Here is a 22,579-nt window from a genome sequence, read left to right as displayed (position 1 = left end):
GTGTATATGTTTTTGTTTTGTTACATCTTCAAAATAGTTGAAATGAAAATGCTTGCCTGAAACGTTTTCTCCAAAAACTTAGTGTAGGATTTCATATATTAAGAATATCACTTTAAATAATTTGATGTCCAAAATAAAGTTATTAACAACACTTTTTAGTTGAGAGGAATGTAATCTTATGGCTGTAATAAAATTATAACACTTACATTTTGTCTGTAGGTTACCAAAAATATTTGTTTATATGCAGGGTGTGTGTGTGTGTGTGTGTGTGTGTGTGTGTGCGCGTGTGTGTATATATGTATATATATATAGTGATTTTTTTTGTTTATCTTCTATTTTTAAGGGTCACATGATAGCATCCTGTGATGCCTGTGGGGTTACAAAGCTATGGGACTTTCGGAAGCTGTTACCAATTGTGTCCATAGATATAGGTCCAAGTCCTGGCAATGAGGTGAATTTTGATTCATCAGGTAGGATCATTTTTATCTAATGTTTTGGACTAAGCTAATAACAATATTTGTTTTGAAACTATTTTGTTTCTGCTTCAGTGTATATATTTCTATGTAAATTTCTGTTCTTAATATATTACAATATGTTACATTATATTTTAACATTATATATAGTGTGCCATATGAAAGCATTATATTCATCATATATTTAAAGTCAGAAATAATAGAGGAGATAATATGTACTAATCTAGGTGACAGGTTTGTTAGTAGTGCCATGTTTGAGCCTACGTTCCTCAGAATCACCATCCAAGGTAAGTAAATTGGATTTCTAAAGGCAAAATAGCTGAGAGTAGAGAACAAAAGATTAGCAAACATGAACTCAAAACATTTTTAATGTAATAATTTAGTGTTAAAAATTTAATGTTACCCCATACTGTCTAGATTTTATAATTAATTTGAAATAAATATTTATCTTATTGTTGCAATTATGTGCTCTTCATTCTATAATGTTATTTTGTTATATTTAGCTTTTATTATACAGTGATATAAATATTAGCAATTAGATACAATATTTTATCCTTGCTGATGAGGAATAGTGTAGCAGCTGATTTTATGAAACACAAGAATTCCATTTGTACATTTATAAGGTTAAAAACACAGTTGTATCTGCATCTTTAATGAGAGTCTACTAAATAATGTATATGTGTTATTGAATAATATAGTTTTTCTTTGCTAGTATGAAACATGTTTTAAACTATTTTAAGTTTTGAGAATATTTTGAATCTTTGAGCATTATTTGTGGTAAATCAAAGCTGTGGAGATAGCAAAAACTTTGATTTTAGATAAGGAAGTAAAGAATAAATATGAAGAAAATATTTTATTTGTTAAGATAGTCCATATTAATTCTTTAGTCCAGAAAGTATGAATATGCCAGGAGTAATTCTAGAGCCAGAAGATAACTGTGTTTTTCTTGGGACTGGTTTCATAATATTGTCATTATATATCTGCAATTTAGAAAATGGTAAGTTTGTCTTCTTAACAAACTTTAAGTTATATTGTCATTACAGATTGGCATATGAAGCACCTAGTAACAATGGCTTCTTTTAAAATGTTTCAAAATAAAAGTCCCAACTATGGGAATTTCATTTTATACTGCAAAAGTCTATTAAAGTTAAATTTATAGTTCTTCACATGTAAAATGTACATTGACACCATAGCTCTAAAGGAGCTTTACAGCTTTCACTTGGTTTTCATAAACGTTTCACATCCTTAAAACCCATCTTGTTATCCTCAGCTAGCATTCAAATATTCATGTCTTTGAATTTTGAACTCTGAAATTTCAAAACTTTTGGCTGTACCTTCTAATAATAGAAGTTAAAAGTTGCCTTGAAATACCATACAATTAATAGCCATATATTTTATTGTCATTAACTATGTTGCCACTTGTTTTTTACCATCCTTGTCATCCAGCCCAAAAATTATTTGCATAGTCACATAAATAAGACTTTAAATAAGTATCAGTACCTATCTTCTGTTATACAAATCAGTGTGATTTTAAGGTCCTTGATACGGCATATTTATTTTCTTTTCTCCATGACTGAAATATACTTGGTAATACACTAATATTAAGAAAAGTATAAGAATCAGCAGTGGAACAGCAAAAAGCATCAAAGACAGCACGTATAAACGAGGGACTCTATTAATGAAAACATTTTATCAGTCTGAAGGAATATGATTTCAACTTGATCTTCCCATCCTTTGACTATTTCTTTAAGGAACCTGCCATAATTAATTTTAGTTCTATGTGTGTGAGAAATTACTGTCATAAAGATTTTCTCATTGAATAATGAGGAATCTGTGCTTCCGTACGGGACAAGTCCTCAATGACTCTTCATTTTAAAAACGTTGAAATATATCAAAAGTTGAAGACACTAGGGAAAGCAAACATAAAGTCTAATGAGAGGATGAAGAAGTAAAAATCATAAGGTTAAGTACCAGAAATAATGTTCGTCTCAAGAGAGTAGAGTGCAAATTAAGAGCAAAACAAAATTGAAATAAGGATGAGGCACATAGGTCTCTTGTAATTGGCATTTATTCAGGAAAAAAATTATTTAAAAGAGGAGTATAACAAAATTGTATCATGAAAATATGAGAATAAAATTAAATCTGATTTAGTAATCTCAAAATACACATTCATTTGAATATATCTTTATTTCAGTGGCAAGCCAATAGAAGCCTATATGATATAATCATTTTCCAAAAAAGCAAGAGTATAATTGACACTATTGTCAATAATGAACATTTATTGAGGGCTCACATAGTTATGTTATGCCTAACCGTGTTTTCTAGTCAAAACTCTGTGGCAAAATTAAACTGTGCAGTGATATATACCTAGTGTGTTATTTGCCACAACTTACATAATGTGAGGCCAGGCAACGCTTGGCTGTCTCTGCCGTGCTCTTGGACTATTGAAAACACACAGGTAATGTCATTATACTGTTATGTAACACATGTGGAATTATAAATAGCATCCTGTCTGAGATAATTCATATAAGAAATGTGAGTGTATTAAATACCCTAAGTGGCCATTATACAAACAAAAGTTGCTAATAATATTTAGTTTCTTCGGATCACTTTAATTTAAGGGCATCTCAAGATTATGAGGCATACTGTTTAAAAAGAGCTGTTTTCTTATGAAATGACTGATCTTTATAAATAAGGGATTTTTTATCACTGCAAATCCAACAGTATAGAAATAATTTGGAAGGGAGAGATCATTAAAAAGGCTGAAGCTGTTATCTATAATCTTAGATTTCAAATTTGCATGTATAAAAAAATTATCTCATGAACCTCATAAGTAAATATTTGTATTTTGGATTTATAAAAGTATATCTGTACTAATAAACAATACCTTATCTATCTTAAAATAGAGATTACCACACAGTATTATTTTTAAGCTGTAGCTTTGGCAAAAATGTTGAAAAATCAAAGGTGGAGAAAAAGAATATAGGCTATAATTCATACCCTTCGGTTTAATCACATTTTCAGCACCTTTTAGACTTTAAGCACATGACCTGTTTCTCCTGATGGAAATAATGAAGGAGACAATTGCCTTTCAGTGTTCTAATGTAGATAATGATATTCAAAAGGACAACGATATTCTATAATAAAGAACTCTTAGCATAGTCATCTACCACGTTTTATCCTAGTGCTGAAGGAGTCTGAGAGGTCAACTCATTCACTTCAGGTATGAGAGAAAATAGTCAACATATTGGTGCATAAGAAAGATGCCTGAGGCTGTGTGCCACTGTGGAAGGCTTCTAGGGAAAGCTTAAATATTAATACACAAATAGTAAAAGAAACAAGGATTAAAACCTCATTTTTATGTAACATTAAAAATTACTTAAATACTTAATCAGTAAGGATATATGTAATATGATATATACATACATATTTTCAATGGAAAGATATAACGATACCTGTATATGAATCACCACTTAGAGTTTAGCTTTTTCTGTTGCTGAAAAAAATCAGCCTCTCATGCATTTAAAAGAAGTTGTGTGTGGCGGAGCATTATTTACATAATGTTTTATTATCAAAGACATTGCTTGTGAAAAACACAGATTATCTGTGTTTATAGATACATACATATAGTATATATTTATAACCCAAGTATTTGTAAAGGGATAAGTGCCCCTTTCTCATTAAACAGAGAGCCTCCTGGTAATATAATGCTACCTAAATAGTATCTCTGACTTGGCATACTCAAAATGCCATATGTTTTATCATTCAAAAATTTATTGCTGTTTCAGAAAATGTTAAATGGAATTGCGTAGTGAAAGTAATAAAAATGAACTGTGAGAATTTATACACATACTTTTCCGCATCTCTCATTTCACCATGTTTATGTAGTTTAGGAATATTTTGCTCTCCTTTGTAAAACGAATTCCAGTAAATTTGCAAAGAAGTCACATCCTAAGTCCTAAGAAAATGCAGAATTTGAAGTTTGAGCCAGATGGGGACTTTCCAGTAGAAAGATTATCAGTATCAGATCATTAAAATGAGCGGTTTCCCAACATCATAGTCTCCACAATCAGAACCACAATACAAATGCTAAAATGAGATGAAAATATGACTCCATTCAAAGTGCAAAATGTATCAGACCCCCCCTCCAGTATTTTATGATATGACATGATAATTCTAGAATCTTTTGTTCAAATTTAATTTATCAGTTTCTCCTAGAAAAGACTGCAGTTCATCATTTTTTATTCAAAAGGCAATTTGTAGTTAATTCCCTCTAATAGAAGCAGTGTAGTGTAATGGAGAGACATTCATTTAGAAATTGGAAACCCAAATTGTGATGTTTATCTCCACTACTTAGTAGCAAAATGATCTTGACAAAATTTTCAAATATTTTGGAGCCTCAGAATTTTTATATTTAAAATGATATAAATCTATAGGGATTTTCAGTTCCAGCCAAGATGAAGTAACAGAGACCAGCCAGATTTATTCCTAACCTGAACTAACCAGACTTATTCCTAATCAGAAACAACTGAAAGAAACAAAAATGTACGTATATGCAGGAAACAAGGGCTTTCAGGCATGTAATATTTGGCAATAAAAAGCAGTACTACCTGAGAGAGAGAAAGTAAACAAGGCGAGCCCTGTGACTGTCCAGAATACAGCCTGGAGAAAGTTTATGTGTTTCAACTCAGGGATGGAAGGACTTTTGGCAGACTGCCAGAGTTGAAGAGTCGGTGGGTAGTTCAGGAAGGCCAAGGCAGCTTGAGTTTGCAGGACAGGGCACAGGGGAGGAATGAGCCACACACAGAGAACCCTGGAGATCTACGGAGTCCCCCTCCAGTCTTCAGCTGGCTAAGAGTCGATATATGAAAACTTGAGGCCAGAAAAAATCTAAAGAGTTAGAAAGAAAATCCCAAGAGCTTAGACAGGCCTAGAAATAATTTGTGTTCCCACCAAGAATGCAAAAACCTTGCAATTCAAAAGGATTGTGGCTAAAGCAGGTGTTGGCCAGCTTCGCCTCTTTTCATATATGAAGCTTTATTGGAACACAACCTCGCCAATTTATTTACATATTCTCTATGGCTGCTCTCAAACTAAGACAGCAAGGTTGAATATTTGCAGCAGAGATATATGGCCTGCAAAGCCTAAAAGATTTACTTTTTTTTTTCTTTTTGAGATGGGGTCCTATGATATTGTTCAGTCTGGTCTGGATCTCCTGGATGCAAGCTAGGAAGACAGGCAGGCGACACCATGCCTGGGGTTGCCTAAAGTATTTACTATCTTGCTGTTTACATAAAAATAAATTGCTGAGTTACAGTGCTCAGAAGAATATTGCCTCCATAGTGAAGCAACATTAACCCACACCTCTGGATCTGGTCCTTCACTAAAGTCCTTTGAACCACAGGGTTGGTTCATGTATTGACCTATTTAATTCTTACCACAGTTTTCAACTATTTTATAGTTGAGCAAACTGAGAGACAAAAATATTAATAAGCCTAGTGTCACCTAACTGATTTAATGTGGAGTTGAAATTCAAATCCAGAGTCTAAATCCAGAGACTAAAATCTTTAAGTTTCTATTATTCTGATTCTTATTCTAATAATAGTATTTGGCATTATATTGATATATGACATCTATTAGGAGAAATGAATCAATTACTTTGAATATTGAAATAGTCCCATTACTGACCACTTGGCGATAGTTGATTGAAAGCTCAGACACAGAATCCTGTTATTGACATTACTTTTCAATTAATCATCTCTGGAAGAAAAAAAAGTTAAAGAGAATCTCCCTAGTATTATCTTCCGGGTTGCTGACATGTCTTATGTGCAAGAGGAATCCTAATTATCTGTGTGTTCCTCCCGGGAGCTAGAACTCCACCCTACACCCCAGTGTACATTCCTATTCAAGGAATTAGGGCTGAATTATGCCAGCACCTCCAGAGCACTTTGTTGTCTTTTACTTAAGGCATGGTCGGCTTAAAAATAAATATTCAAAACTGAAATAGGAAAAGAAGAAAGTGGACCGGGCCAGCCATGATGGCTCACACCTGTAATCCGAGTACTTTGGGAGGCTGAGGAAAGAGTATCTCTTAGCCAGGAGTTCAAAACTAGACTGGGCAACATAGTAAGACTTGATTTCTACAAAAGAAAAAATTTTTTAAATAGGCAGGTATGTGGCACAACGGTGGTCCCAGCTACTCAGGAGGCTGAGGTGGGAGGATCCCTGAGCCCAAGTTGCAGTGAACTATAATCCTGCCACTGTACTCCAGCCTGGGTGACCAAATAAGACCTCATCTCTAAAAAAATCAAGCGAGCGAGAGAGAGAGAGAAAGAGAGAAGGCCAACTTGTTTTATCTCTAGAGCATAAGGCAGAGCCAAACTAAGATGCTCCTTCTAAGAACAAGCCCATTCTACCACATCTGGACACAGAGCTGTAAGGGGAGAGGATAAAATACAAGAAAGAAAGGGTGACCAGGTGATCTTACTGAATTATTTTATAATCCCATTATTTCATTCCCTGTTGAGTGGCCCTATTGTACATGCAAATCCATTTTGTTCTTAAGTAGAATTTTGGCCTCACTGATCCTGGAGAAACAGAAGGATGTCAGATTATGTAGCTCTTTGGATATGCAAGTCTATGACTAATACCTGGAATGAGGTATACCATGCTCCAGGAATCCTGCTTCCTTTTTTAATCATCACAGCACATGAGTTGGGTTTCCTTCCTCCCATTTTAAAGATTTAAGAGATTTTATTATGCGTGTATATTAAAAAATACACATGTTCTTACAGTTCTGTGAAAGCCTGAATTGGACTTCATTAAAACATAATTTTAATGTAAATGCAAATTAGGAACTGTATGGAGAAAAATTGGAAATTTATAGGGACTGGTATTATGCTTTATCTGTAAATTTAACTGTGTTTCACTTTGATTTTGTTTTCTTATCCCCTAGGCTAGTAGCAATTTTATTTATCTGCCAGCACATGTGAAAAATAACATGCTAATAATAATGGGGATACCTCGAAAACTTTAAATTAATATATTAAAAAATTAACCAAAAATATATTAATTTAGGGATAATAGTCATAGTTGTACAGTGTTATAACCATAAACATGTTCTGATTTGTCTAATGTCCATTCCGATTGGTTGGTGATCATGCCATATCGGTTATTAAATATTTAGACTATCATCCCAATAATGGCTCATAAATTATAAGAACCAAAATGCACTTTAATTACATGATTTATGATAGATTAAATTAAAGTTACTGACTTCTACAAAATAGAATTTATACAGGAAACTAAGTCTTGTTCTTTTCTGATATCATGTTTGAAATGCTGTATGCTTAATCTAATGATAACATCATTGCACAAATTACGGATCCTCCCTTTTGTAATTGTCTTCACAACTTTAGACATAATGTTTTGAGATTTCCCCAATACCCACAAATCTTTTATCTGTGTCTGGACTGAATTTTCAGAAATATCGAGTTCTCATGGGTCAGAAAAGCACATTTGAGTCAAGAACAAACAAGGGTCTAAAGAATAAAATTGTTGTTCATCTGTGATTTGTAATATGAAATTGAGCAGGAAACTTAACCTCTCTTGACCTCAACTTTATCATGAATAAAATACGGGGTTTGGATTAGGTGACTTCATCAATTAGGTTTACAGCCTAAGTTTTAAACAATTTATTATTGTATTTTTTCCTATGTTTAGAATAATTAGAACATGATATCCTGAGTCAAAAATAATATTCTTAAATAAGATATAAATGTTCTTTATGCTATTTAAAACCTGAAAATAAAACATCAAAATGTAAGTAAAACACTCCACTTTTCCTTGATCCAAAACAGAAATAAAATTTGATACAAAAATTATCATTTAAAAATTGAGCCCCAAATATAAACGGCAGCTGTATTGCTCAGCAAGACTAAATTGTTGTTCTTGCATACCCCACAACACAGTCTGTGTAGCAATATGAATTTTGAACAAAAAAAAATTCCAAATTTTAATAAATTAATGACATGACTATCTAAGAATCTGACTCATTCTGATTAAATCAGAGCAGAAAAATAAGTGTCATTTGTTAATTCCTCAATTTTGGGTACTATTTTTAAAATAAGTATATTTACAAATTTTTGTTTAGTGCTCTGATACTGTTACAGCGCATGAAAGTATACTTGTAATAATATAATTGTAATGTTATAGGTATAGACAATCAAAAGGTGCTTGGAAATATTTTCTTAAATATTTCCTTGGAAATTGCTTACAAAGCAACTATATAGTGATGTACACAGTTATGTAAAAACAATTTAAATCTAGCACATGCCCAAATAATGATGAATTCTAAATTAGTATAATCATATTTAGTGAAGATTTATTTTGTGGTGTTTTTGTAAGAAACATTTTTAAAGGCATTTACAGCAAATATATGTATATAAATGATGTGATAATGCCAAATTGCTTTTCAACTCATTTAAGAAATTCAGAAAGATTTGTATCTATGTGGCAAGTATGAGAAATTAGTTGCATAACTATACACATCTTAATATCATCTAGGCAGGAAAATATTCCAGTGGATATAGTTAGCTATGCTGATATACTTGCAGATATAATAAAAAATACATGTATATGCTAGCATAGGTCATTTTGAAACATGAAAAGATCATGTTCTTCATACATACTTTGATCAATAGAAATAAATTTATACAGGTATTGATCGACTTACGACCTATGCAACTTAACGACCATTTGACTTTATGACCACAATCGCTTGCCATGACTGCTCCGTGTCTGGCAGTGCAAACGTTGCGCAGCTGGGCGTATGACAGTGTGGACCAGCTTCCAGCAGCACTACCATCTCCGCGTACATATAGCCTACTCAACTTATGACCAAATCGTGTTATGACTGGTCTGTCGTAGCCAATTGTGGTCATAAGTCGAGCACTCGCTGTATAAAGAAAGAAGACATCCTTAGGCCTTTTACTTTTTTTTTTCTAAAGAGCAGTTTTTATATTTAAGAGGAATGTGTTATTTAAACCTAATAGCATATACTAGTCATGAGATTGAAAATCAATATTTAAAATTTGCAGTGCACACATACTGCATGACCCAAAGTCAAGTAGCTCAAGAATTTGTCTTCTTTTTAATAGACTGTGTATACAGAATTGAATAGATAATCATCTTTAGTCTGCAAAGCTGATACTTTTTAATAGGATAATCCTTTAAGTGAAGCTGTAGTTCAACAGATGCGCAAATCATCCCTGAACAAATAGCACACTACTCTTGGAGATGGAGCCTGCACAGTTGGCACTTGTGATTACTTACAGTTATATTTATCTAAAATTGAATTTCAAACCATATTCAAATATGATTTACTCAAATCTGATTGCACTCGGAAGTATATTTTCTCACTTGTTCTGTAAGAGAAATGTAAATAAAAATTGTTTAAAATTATCTTCATGTAACATCTTCTACTATGCACTCTATCACCCAAAGAAAAAGTAATTGAAAGGAATAAATAGTGTACTAAGAAAATCAAAACTGTGTAAATAGTGTGAAATAATGAGTTTTATAAGCATCTTTGAATAATAGGTATACATTTCAGACCATGTCTTCTATCCAAAAATGTTATCATTCCCTCTCTTGTATTTTTGTTAGTCTGATGGTGGGAATTATGTTAACTCAGTTGACAAATATTTAATGTAAGCCAGGCACTGTTCTAAATTCTAGGATTCAGTGATAAAGAGATAGGTAATATGCTATTTACAAAGTAAATGGAAACAATAGACATGAACTTTCAGGTAATGACTACGAGTATTGCAAACAAACTGTTTCCACATGTTATATGCTACCTGTGTCATCTGAGTGCTATTTGTAAAGAATAGGATGTATTTGAAGGTGGAGAAAAAGGACGGGTACTCCTATAATATTAACTATATAACCATCTATTTCTTTTCTAATGGACTCAATTAAATTAATGGACTCAGTAATCAGCTTAAGTTTTGATTGTTTTAGGTTTTCTTGTTTTATCTTTTATGCCTTCATAATATTTGATTTTTTCTTATATTTATACTAAGTTAGGTATCATTTTTCATTATCCAAATCTGGTTGTAACAATGGGTGCTTCTGCTACTTCTGCTTATTTTCCTTCTACTTCTTTTGCTTTTCTTACTCCTCCTTAGATCTTTTCTCTTTATTCATCTTATCATCCTCCTTTTTAATCTTTTTCCTCATGTACAAAGAACTGAGTTAATCATATTTCTCAGTATACAGTAGGCAAGTATCTTTGAATTTTATTATTATTCCCCCCTCATGTCTTGTTCCTGCTTTCATTCTTTCCCATTCTCCCTGGAAGATTTTAAATGTCTTTAATATGTTTCCTTAGATCTGCAGGTGTCCTTGAGGAATTTACATATAGAGAAAATTGTGTTATGTATATATGTATCTAAGATTTATGAAAACTATATTTTGCTATGCATTCCTTTCAATTTCTTGCTTTTTCATTTTACAGCATTCTGTGCTAATCATTCTCATACATATCTCTGTGATGGGCTTCTGTATTTCTTTGTGGCATATAACCTGGGGTGGAATTGTGGAATTGCTATGCCACAGTGTACCTTATTTAATTTCATTAAGCATTACTGCGTTGCTCTTCCGAGTCACTATACTAGTTTTGTATCTTCACAGTTTCTCATTTTCAACATCTAGTGGTGCTATGGACCAAATTGTGTGCCCACTGAAATTCATGTATGAAGCCCTAACCCCAATGTGACTATATTTGGAGATAGGGCCTTTAGGAGGTAATTAAGATTAAATGAAGGAATAAGGATGCGTTTCTAATCCAATTAGATTGGTGTTTTTATGAGTTCTTCTCCATGCCCACTAAGAAAAGGCCACCTGAGAACACAGACAGAGGTTGCCATCTGTAAGCCAGGAAGAGAGCCCTCACCCAGAACCTCACCATGCTGGCACCCTAGTCTCTGACTTCCAGGCTTCAGAACTGGAGAAAAAAAAATCTGTTGTTTAAGCTACCTAGGCTATGGTATTTTTAAATGGCAGCCTAAACAGAGAAATATAGGTAGTATTTGGTTTTCTAATTCTGCAAGTATAAGGGGCTTTGATATATTTGCATTTCTCTAATTACAAGAGATGCTAACCATCATTTTACTTATTTGTCGGTCTTTCAGGCTTTCTCATCTGGGAATTGTGTTTGCCTCTTTTCGCTGTTGAGTTTCTCATCTCTTGAGACTTACTAATTTTGCAATCATGATGTACTGACCTAGTGTTGGTATTAAACATTGTAAATTTCTCTCAAACAAATATTTACTGATTTCATCTAGAATGTCTTTAATTAAATTAAAATGTTTAGATTATCTAGAGTCAATTGTTCAGCTCCCACTTATGAATAAGAACATGAGGTGTTTGTTTTTCTGTTCCTTTGTTAGTTTGCTGAAGGTAATGGCATCCATTTCCATCCATGTTCCTGGAAAGGACATGATCTTGTTCCTTTTTATGATTGCATAGTATTCCATGGTATATATGTACCACATTTTCTTTGTCCAGTCTATTATTGATGGATGTTTAGGTTAATTTCATGTTTTTGCTATTGTGAATAGTGCTACAATGAACATACATATGCCAGAATCTTTGTAATAGAATTATTTATATTCCTTTGGGTATATACCCAGTAATGGGATTGCTGGCTCAAATGGTATTTCAGGTTCCAGATCTTTGAGGAATTGCCAGTCATCTTCCATAATGGCTGAACTAATTTACATTCCCACCAATAACGTAAAAGCATTCTTATTTCTCCACAACCTCACCAGCATCTGTTGTTTCTTGACTTTTTAATAATTGCCATTCTGATTGGCATGAGATGATATCTCATTGTGGCTTTGATTTGCATTTCTCTAATGATCAGTGATGTTGAGCTTTTTTCATATGTTTGTTGGCCTCATAAATGTCTTATTTCGAGAAGTGTCTGTTGAACAATGAGAACACATGGACACAGGGAGGGGAACGGCATTCAGCTTTGCAATAATGACATATTGACCTATTGTAGGTATTAAATATTGTAAATTTCTCTCAAACAGAAATTTATGGATTTCCTCTAGAATGTCTTTTACTAAATTGAAATATTTAGATTATATAGAGTCAATTGTTCAGCTCCCACTGTAGAGGGGTGGAATTTATGGGGAGGGAGAGCCTCAAGAAGAATTGCTAATGCATGCTGGGCTTAAAAACCTAGGTGATGGATTAACAGGTGCAGCAAACCACCATGGTACATTTTACCTATGTAACAAACCTGCACATCCTGCACTTGTACTCTGGATCTTAAAATAGAAGTAGAAACTTAAAAAATAAGTTTAAAAATTTTTAAAAAGATTAAAGAGGGTCAAACTATTTTGTTTGTCTTTCTATTTTTTTGGATGAGGGATTGCTGAAGAATATCAACCCTGCTGTGAGGTCACAAAAATATTCTCCTCTTCTAGCATCTTGTTCTTTTAGCTTTACACTGGCACCTTTTACATTTTAGGTCTTTAATTCAAGGTGCAAGGGATTGTTATCAGTCAGTTTTTCCAGCATTAACAAACAAAGCCAGGATCTTCCTGACTTATAGAAGCACTTATTTCTTGTTCCTTTATCAGAGAGCTTCAGCACAGCTCAAAGCTGATGTCCTTTCCTGGGCTCAGCCTAATACCATGCCTTATTTCAGATCCCAGGACCTTTCTGTAGGACATGTTCTCATAGAATGAGCAAAGCAAACGAAAAACCAAACTGTACAATCACATTTAAATCTTTTGTGAGATGTCACAGATTCTAAGACTGCTTAACATTCCACTACCATAAGAAGCTCATAGCAAGTTATAAACCAAGCACAAAACCACTGAGTTGGGGACATATATCCTATTAATACAGATATCAAGGACAAGTGTCATGATAACAGGTAGAGATTTTTAACACTATTACAGGGAAGAAGTAAGTAGTTGGGAACAATAATTCAGTGACTATAGTGGGAGACTCTACTTTTCTAATAAGTCAGTTTTCTCAACTCTACAATTGAAACTTGCCTCCTTGATTTGTGCCGCCACTTTTATTACGAATTAACTTCAAACCAATAGACACATCATTTTCTGAATTTTCTTTTCCAATACGTTGGCAACGTTTCCTGTTTCTGATCTAGCACAATACTGGTTTTGTTACTGTGATGTTCTAGTATTGCCTACTTAATATCTAAATGAAGCCACCTCCTTGTACCTCTTTTTTAAAAGTATTTATTGAGTTTTCTATTTCTTGAGACTTTTAGAGTTATCCTTTTTAAAATTGCAAATTGTATTTTATTCTGTCAGAGAACATGGTCTTCATTAAGTTGATCTTCTGTTCAGATATAGACAATTTGTTCACTGCCCCTTATTTAATAAAAAAAATGCATTTCTGTGCAACAATTATTTGATTCAAAAAATTTATAGAACTTTCAGTTTAGCTTATTAACTGGTTATTCAAATAAATTATAAAATGTCTTATTTTTGACTGCTTGAGATCCCAGGTTCTGACATGACTATATTAAAATCCTTAGCCACAAATGGTAACTAATTTATCCATATAAATGTGTCAGTTTTTGCTGACACATTTATATGGATAAATATGTATGTATTTTGTCAGTATGTATTTTGAGGCTATGTTTCCAGATACATATATGTGCATAATCATTATACATTCTTGATCTTTTTTCTCTTTTTCAAATATAACATCTCTTTCATGTGATTTGGCCTTAAGTTCTATTTTGTCTCACATTAAATTGGCAAACTGTTTTGTGTCATATTTTCCAAGTAATCTTTTCCATACCTTTACTTTCCATACCTTTTAATGAAAATTCATTTTTATCTTTGGTTTTCCCCCAATATGATATTTATATTTTTGAGATGGTGACTTTAATCTATTCATAATAGTAGCATTGTTTTTTTTCAATATGCATGCATAGAAAAATTTTTGTATTTGTCAGTATTCTCCAGAGAAACAGAACCAACATGTGTATGTGTATATGTAAGTATGTATGTATGTGTAATCTGTGTTTATGTGTTTGTGTGCGTGTGTGTGTGTGTGTCTGTGTGTATGAAGAGAGAGGAAGAGATTTATTTTAAGGAATTAGCTTATGTGATTGTGGGGGCTGGCAACTGAATTCACAGGTTAGCCCAATGGTCTAGAGGCTCAGAAAAAGTTGATGTTGCAGCTTGAATCCACAGGTGGCATGGAAGCATAATTACTTCTTTCTTGAGGGACCATAGTCTTTCTTTATTAAGGGTTTCAATTGACTGGATGGATTGGATGAGGCTAATTCACATATGGAGGGTAATCTGCTTTACCCAAAGTCTGTGAATTCAAGTACTAATTGTATCTTTTAAAAATACATGTACGGCATTATGTACACTAGTGTTTGACCAAATACTGGGTGCCATATGTGTAATGGCCTATCAAATTGACATAAAATTAATCATCGCAATGCTACATTTTGATTGTCTTGCCGCTGATGATCTGAATTCTTTCAGGAAATACTTGCTATGCCATAGAGAGTAAAAATAGAGCAATGGAAAAAAATTTATATATATATATATATATACTGTCATAGAGCTTACATTCTACTTGAGAAAGAAGGTTCAGTGAGTGGGATATAGATGATAAATAACTACTGACATTAATACCAACATATTTGCCAAGTGGTCGTAAGTCTTATGAAAAATTAAGACAAGTTAAGAGAACATAGAGTGATGAAGTGGAATATTACTTTTGAAAGGGTGTTCTGAGATTACTTCTCTATGAAGTGATACACATCAGAAGACACCTGAATGAATTGAAAGAATCAGTCAAATGGTTGTCAGAAGGAAGAGCATTCCAGAAAAAAAAAAAAAACAGCAGTTCAAATGATTTAAATCTAAATTCTGATTTTTGTGAGTGAGATTGGATGAGGAAAACTACGAGAGATGAATCAAAGTGTTAGCCAAGGGCCAGATTATAGATGGTCTTGACTGTGATATCAATGCTGGTCTTTATTCTAAAAAGAAGAAATTATTGTAAGTTAGCTCAATTTTAAAAATGCTTGTACATTTGATGGGGCATAGATAAATTAAAATCTTACCGAGCAAATAACACATAAAACTTAAAGGAGAACTAATATATTTTATCTCAAATAAAAGAACAACCAATGAATTGGTTTGCTGTTAATTATGATGACCAATCCACAGCAAATCATTCTTATTTATGTCTAAACACATGGTGGGACTTAAATCAGAGACTTAACAATATAAAATGTAGAAATTTAAACACTCCAGACACTGCTAAAAGGCAGCAGTTGATAACATCATGTAATGAAAAAATCTTGTAAACTACACATAATTCCTGCATAAGGGCTGTTAGATGTTCTCCTGAGGAGGAGATAGTTCATGAATTTGCTACTTTCTAGTCCCACATCAGTGGACAATTTCTCCCTCTTTACTATGTGGAAATTTATAGTATGTAGACAGTGTGATATTGATAACAGTTAGAAGTCTTTAATTTGTAGTATTATCAGCCTGATAATATGTTTTATTAAATTAGTTTGAGAATCTCCTTACAGATATTTGTACCTGCATAAGTTTGCATGAAAAAGAATATTTCCATTTTAGGGGAAAAACTATGATATCAGTGAGAATTTTGGAGGTTTTTGCTCATTCTTTCTGGAACTTTGAAGCAATAAAAAATAGTGCTTGGAAGTCTCATCTTAACATGGGAGGCCTCTTAGTAATAATACACTATATCTGCATAATTATATATAGGTTTTAATCTAATTCATTCTGCCAGCATGTCTTCTAATATTTAGTTCTGTTGTTTCTTCAAGAATGATGACCTCTTTTAAAATACTTTGAATCACCATCCTTTTTTTTTTTTGGCCAAAATTGATATCTAGTTTGTTTTAAGACAGATTCATTAGGTCATATTTCTAGATTCGTTAACTTCATTCTTCCTCTGCCTGGACCTAAATTATTCTTTAATTTTTCTCTGTCCCCACTGCCCACTCCCCTGAAGTCATAGTCCTAATTAAACTTTGCTACTTATAAGAAAGTCTTGACCTGGCTTTGGGACAGCCAATTGATCATATCGTGAATATCCAATTGAAAGTAGTACTTAATCCCATCATATGTCAGTCAACCAAATTAACATACTGCTCCACTATTTCCATTAATGAAGACAGAATTTGTGTTAACAAAGCCATATTTGCTACAGTTCAAAGTCAATTAGCTTTCTTATGTGAAAAAAAAATGAGTTTCTCATTTAGGTGCTTAATGTTAAAATAAAGAGAGCATTATTCATATTAATTATAAAATAATTCAAAAAGACATCTATACATACCAATCAAGAAAAGATAATCACTGAAGAGTATCTGAAAATGACTTAAATGTCTAAGCATAAGTCTTATTCAAATATAATATCTCAAATCCATGCAATGGAATATCATGTGACTAATAAAATGTCAAAAATATGCATATAATGAAATACAAATGTAGATTTTCATAGTATATAGTGAAAATAAAGGCAGTGAAAAAATGGGATATAGGATGTAACTTCACAATAATTATCTAGATAGAGAGGCATATAGACAATGTTGTATTGCTCATTCTCTGTTGGCCCCATCCCTCCCCTCATCCATTCTGTGTTCTTCTTTGCCTTCCTCTATTCCCTAGTAGGCTGACTTGCCCATTGACTTGTGTTTGGAATTGACCAATGGGAGGCACTTTCAGGAGAGTGAAGGGCAGGAGGAGAGACAGATTGGAGCATCTATCTCCTCCCTTCGCACCACCTGCTCGAGTGCACTACTGAGAGCTGCATTGCAGCTCTCCAGCTACAATGGCTGCATTACTCTCCAGCTGCAGCTCCCATCAGGCCCACTTACTCCTAAGACTCAAGTTCTCAGCCATGCTCCAGTTAGGTCATTTTCTCTCCTCAAGCCTAGTGTCTGTAACAACTTCTCACTGGTTCTACTTTATGTACGTATTTCTTTAACGTATTACTCTATCTTTACCCCCTTGGTAAATATTTAGTATCTTCATTAATAAGTGTCTTTAAAACTTCCTTCTGAGTGTGGGCTCTGCATTTCCTACCAGGGCCCTGATCAACACAGATGCTCATAAAAGGCCTGGCGTGCTAACCACTACAACATGCATAGGCATTCTCTGCAAAGTGTTTTGCCTTTTGTTCTAAATTTTCTGAAGTGAATATATAACAAGTTTTCAATATTAAGAAAATCAAGTAAAAATGTTTCTGTACATGACAGGGAAAAAAAATGAAAATAAATAAGGCTGGTATCAAACCAAAAAGAGCTGATATCTTTTTAATTTGTTTTAATTGGACATATTGGTCCTATCTCCCATAGCTAATGCTAAATCCTATCCGTCTTCTCCCAAATGAGCTAGAAAGAGAGGAGAAGGGGACATGAAGAAGATTCCGCTGAAGCCAAGTAAAAGTTAGCATTTATACCTACTGGAAGTTAATGCTTAATTCCTCAGACTTCACGTATGTCTGGAAGGAAGAGACTTTCCACACTGGTGTTAGGTCTAAAACTTTAAGTAGCGTATTTCTAACTTTAGCTCTGTCCCTCCTTCCTCTCTCCCTCTGCGAAAGTGGTATCTGTCTTTCTAACTGGTCTCACTGATAGCCTTTATAGAGTCTTGCTCTGTCACCCAGGCAACAGTGTAGCAGTGCCATCTTAGCTCACTGCAAACTCCACCTCCCAAGGTCAAACGATTCTCTGACCTCAGCCCCCAGAATAGCTGGGTTTACAGGTGTGCACCACCACACCCAGCTAATGTTTCTATTTTTTAGTAGATATGAGGATTCACCCCATATTGGCCAGGCCTGTCTCAAACTCCTGACCTCAAGCGATCTGCCCACTCGGCCTTCCAAAGTGCTGGAATTACAGGGTGAGTCAATGCTCTTGGACAGTTCCTTAATTTTTCTATGCTTAAGTTTTCTCCTTTGTAAAATGAGAATAACAAAATGGTACATGTTATGTGTTTTGTGACCATTAATGAGATAGTCATATAAACACGGTGGATAAGGCATAAGTCTCTGCCCTCATTGTTTACACAAGAAGCAGAAAATTGACTACCTCTTTCTGCCTCTGTTGCTTTGTCTCACACATGACATGCGCATGCACACACACACATTCACACACATGTACACACACACATTCATAGATGGTAGAAGCACAATAAAGCCATGTGAAGTATGCAGAGTGAGAGTGGGTAGTGATATTTTAGATAAGATGTTCAGGAAAGGCCTCTGAGAAAAAGCAACTTTCATGAGTGAGGAAGCAAATAATACACAGGTCTTGGCAGAAATTTCCAGGAGGCAGACCTTTAGTTAAAAAAACTGTTGCAGAGGTCCATATGATTAGAGCTGAGTGAATAGAAAATTAAGATTTGCTGAATGGATTACCTGAGAGCAAAGGGGAATGAAATCCCCAGGTAGGTTCCCGACTCAGTACCTGCAAAGTTCTAAAGGATGTGGTACTATTACACTTACTGGTGGGAAACTGGGACAAGGCAGCCTGAGCAAGTGTTGTTACCTCAAATGCGGCTATTTCACCAGCAGGATTTTGTCTATGGGATACTACAATTAAACCAGTGAATTAAAAGTTTTATGTTGTTTTCAAAACTAAGTCATTATGATTGTATATGATATATCCCAATTTTTCATATTGTTTCCAGAAACACCATCTTTCTTTTGTAGGTTAGAACATTATCATATGAAATAAGATGCCCAGAAAAGAATGTGTTATATCATGTAACTCATAATTTGATAATTCTTGAGTATTGATAATTACATTGAAAAAGTCATTATTTCTTGGACTATAATAGTATCTGAGATGTAAATTAATGTATTTATTTGTTACTAACCAATATAGTTTAATTTTGTACCACTTTAACTCCCCATTTTGTGTTAAGAAAGAACACGGCCATAATTTGACTCATTTATTCAAAGGAAGTAAATTAAAATTCAAAGTGTTGAGCTTAAAAGTGAGTTGGTTAGTGTTTATTTTAACTTTCTTTTGAGCATTTCTGTCCCAGAAGCCCGTCAGTACTTTGCATTTTGGTCATTTTTCTTTTGCTGAGATAATGAGGTTGAGGACTCTTTACAACTGCAGGCAATTGCTTTGAGCTCTGAACACTTTGAAGAGATTAGCCCCATTGATAGTCTCTTCAGTTTTTTGGAGAGAAATGCTGCCTTCCCTTGAGTGTAAGATGAACAGCTATTGAATAGAAACTGCTTTTGTCTAGCAGATAGTATGGCAATAAATATTATCTTCTTAAAGGCATATATACAACATTAGAAAGTTATCAAAGATGATGGGGAGCCTCATTACACTGACTTGTTAATTTTGTTTAAACTTTCAGATAAATTTGGTCTCATTTACCTGGAAAGCATCCTTAAAGGGTTAGAGCCTGGATTATACTGTTATTAAGCCAGTGAACTTGGTGATGAACAAGTTAATTATCCCGGGGATAAAAAAAATGACATGATTTCTGCCAACAATACTGTGAAAAATATATGAGTGAACCATTTGGAGGCCTGCCCACTCAGTAGGACTTAGCTGGCCAGTAACCTGTCTCTCTTGTGTGAGTTCATCAAAGACTTTCCTGTGATCTAAAAATGTTACAGAATGCTAAAATTCACATGAAACCACATAAATAATATAAATTTTATACCGCTTGACTCCACATGCATTATGTTGTTGTTTCAGAGCTGTCCAATTAGCAAAAATATCAATTCAAATGACCTTTCTGTCATTAAAAAAATGCCTTCCATGGGAGAAGGATACACACACACATATGTGTGTATACATATACACATACATATAAAATATGTTAAAATAAAATAAAATAAAAAATATATATTTAATTTCATTGCTGAAATTTTATCTAGTGTCTGGCATAAATACAAGGTGTTCATCTACTGATCAGCTTGCTCCTGCAGACAATCGAATAGATACTAAAACCTTCTGAAGGTCATCATATCCTTCATTTTCTGAAAGCATCCCTTGAAGTTCAGCAGCTTAGAAAGTTTCTGTTGCATTTGTGTCCCTTGCTGTGTTGTATATACATGAAAAGGAACATTGCTTTTATTCAGAGAAGATAATACAACCTTGTGATTTAGGAATCAAGGTTATCATCAAATAAGCCATTTATTTATGCTATTCAGACTGCCTGTCTTCAGGATATCACAAGTACTGATCGATTTCATGTCAATTGAATGTGTGAAATAGAAGTAGCATGGTACAAGCTCATGATTATCTCCTGTAGCTTGAAACAGTGAATTTGATTACATGACATGTTACTGGATACACTTTCGTCTTATTGTCTGCACACTTCAAATACCTGTGCCAACTTTAAGAACCCATTTCATTCCCTGGGAAATAACCTTGATATAACTCTAACCATTTCTTCAGTGTGTTAGAAATTGTAAACTCATACCACCTTCCTAACTTCTTAACTCTAGTCCCAATATTATTATCCAGGATCCTGGGCAGGCTGCCATATAGCACGGGGATGGAGAAATAAGAATAGGTGTGGGATTTGCTGAAGAGTGTCTAAGATCAGAAAACTGCTATTGTGCCTTTACATCCAAGAGCGCCTCACAGGGTTAAAATATTTTGTGACTCCTTAGCCTTGGAAACTAGAGTCCGTGAGATTTTTCTAAGATCAAAACAACTTTCAGGAAAGGAAATAATTTTATGTACCTCAGAAAATTCTGAGGCACAGGTCTGGCCATTTCTACTTTAGGCCATCACCTTAGTTACACTGGACCTTAATTATGATGGCAAAAATGTGAAGGATCAATTTTTGACTCCTTCACATTGAGATAGATAGTTTATAGGTGCTTAGAACGTCAAAGCTCTCTTTTTCCAGTGTTCATTTCTCTAATTTACAAAATGTATTTTGCTGTACTTTGCTGAGTTATTTATATTCCCCTTGTATAGATGCTAGCATATCAGTAAGTATTTTATTTATTTGATAACCTCACAGAAAACGTTTATTGAGGGCCTTTGGCTCTAGTCATTATCATTACTTTTCACAAACTTGCCAGATGATTTCTAAGAAATTCTCATTAAATTTTTTTAAAGTTTAAATTTGAACATACTTTCTTAGCACCTCTTATTTGCTTTTAAAGAAGAACTTTGGCACCTTGCACTAACAGAGAATACCATCAAATTAGTCCTACTCCTATGTAGTAAGACAAATTTTATCTTTTTCCATAGGTTGAATAATTTCATGATACTAGTTTAAGAATCAGGCTTGAAGATGTTGATTTGCAACTGATACCAGTGCATCAAGTATTATCAAATTCCTTAAGAACAATAAATAAGTAAATATATAAAGTGAAAAGTTATTAATGTTGAAAAAGTTCAGTTAGTGTTACCTGCAGGTATTAATGTAATGTTAAGTGCTGAGAGAAATATATGCAAAAATTAACGGCTTAACATCATCAATATTTACTTCTCACTTACATCAATCCAATGTGAAAAGGATTCTGCACCATATATACAGTATTTTAGTAGCCCAGGATGGCAAAGGCTCTTACATTTTCGATATGCAGCTTCAAAGGTCCCTCCGGGCATAAACATCTAGCCAGTAGACAGGAAAAGAGAGACAAGACAGGGAAAGCCTTCTTCATCACTTGTGTACAGATCTAAAGTAAGTATTTTCTACGACTTGCACCCCCAATAACATCCACTTCATTCAGTTAGCAAGTACTAGTTCCATACCCTGCCTAGATAAAAAGAAGACTGAGAACTGTATTCCCTGGCATAGCAGCCACTTTCAAGCCACAACTCTACCTTGCAGAAGCCAGTCTGAATTTTTAGTGGAAAGCCAGCTGTGTCTACCAGAACCTGTAGATTGTTACTTTATCAGCTACAATTCATGAGTAGCAGTCAACAGAAACTGACTCTGCTATCTCAGCTAAGAAAGAAATAGATGAGAAGGGTATGATGCAGCTTGCAGAATTTGAAAGAAGGTTAAACTTAGGATCCAGGAATTAAATATATATATATATATATATAGACA

General features: G+C 33.9%; 1 protein-coding gene across 1 annotated transcript in view; it reads left to right on the top strand.

Moving 5' to 3' along the window:
• The window catches only part of SPAG16 (sperm associated antigen 16), an 818,550-nt gene that overhangs the window by 549,085 nt on the left and 246,886 nt on the right, over positions 1-22,579 (top strand). Inside the window, exon 6 of the mRNA XM_032277663.1 lies at positions 344-470. Within this exon, the coding sequence (XP_032133554.1) occupies positions 344-470 (127 nt within the window). The remainder of the gene's footprint in view (positions 1-343; positions 471-22,579) is intronic.

Source organism: Sapajus apella, unplaced genomic scaffold, assembly GCF_009761245.1.
Source record: "Sapajus apella isolate SASKATOON/1434 unplaced genomic scaffold, GSC_monkey_1.0 scaffold10, whole genome shotgun sequence".
Taxonomy (NCBI): domain Eukaryota; kingdom Metazoa; phylum Chordata; class Mammalia; order Primates; family Cebidae; genus Sapajus; species Sapajus apella.
This window is presented reverse-complemented; position numbering and strand designations above follow the sequence as displayed.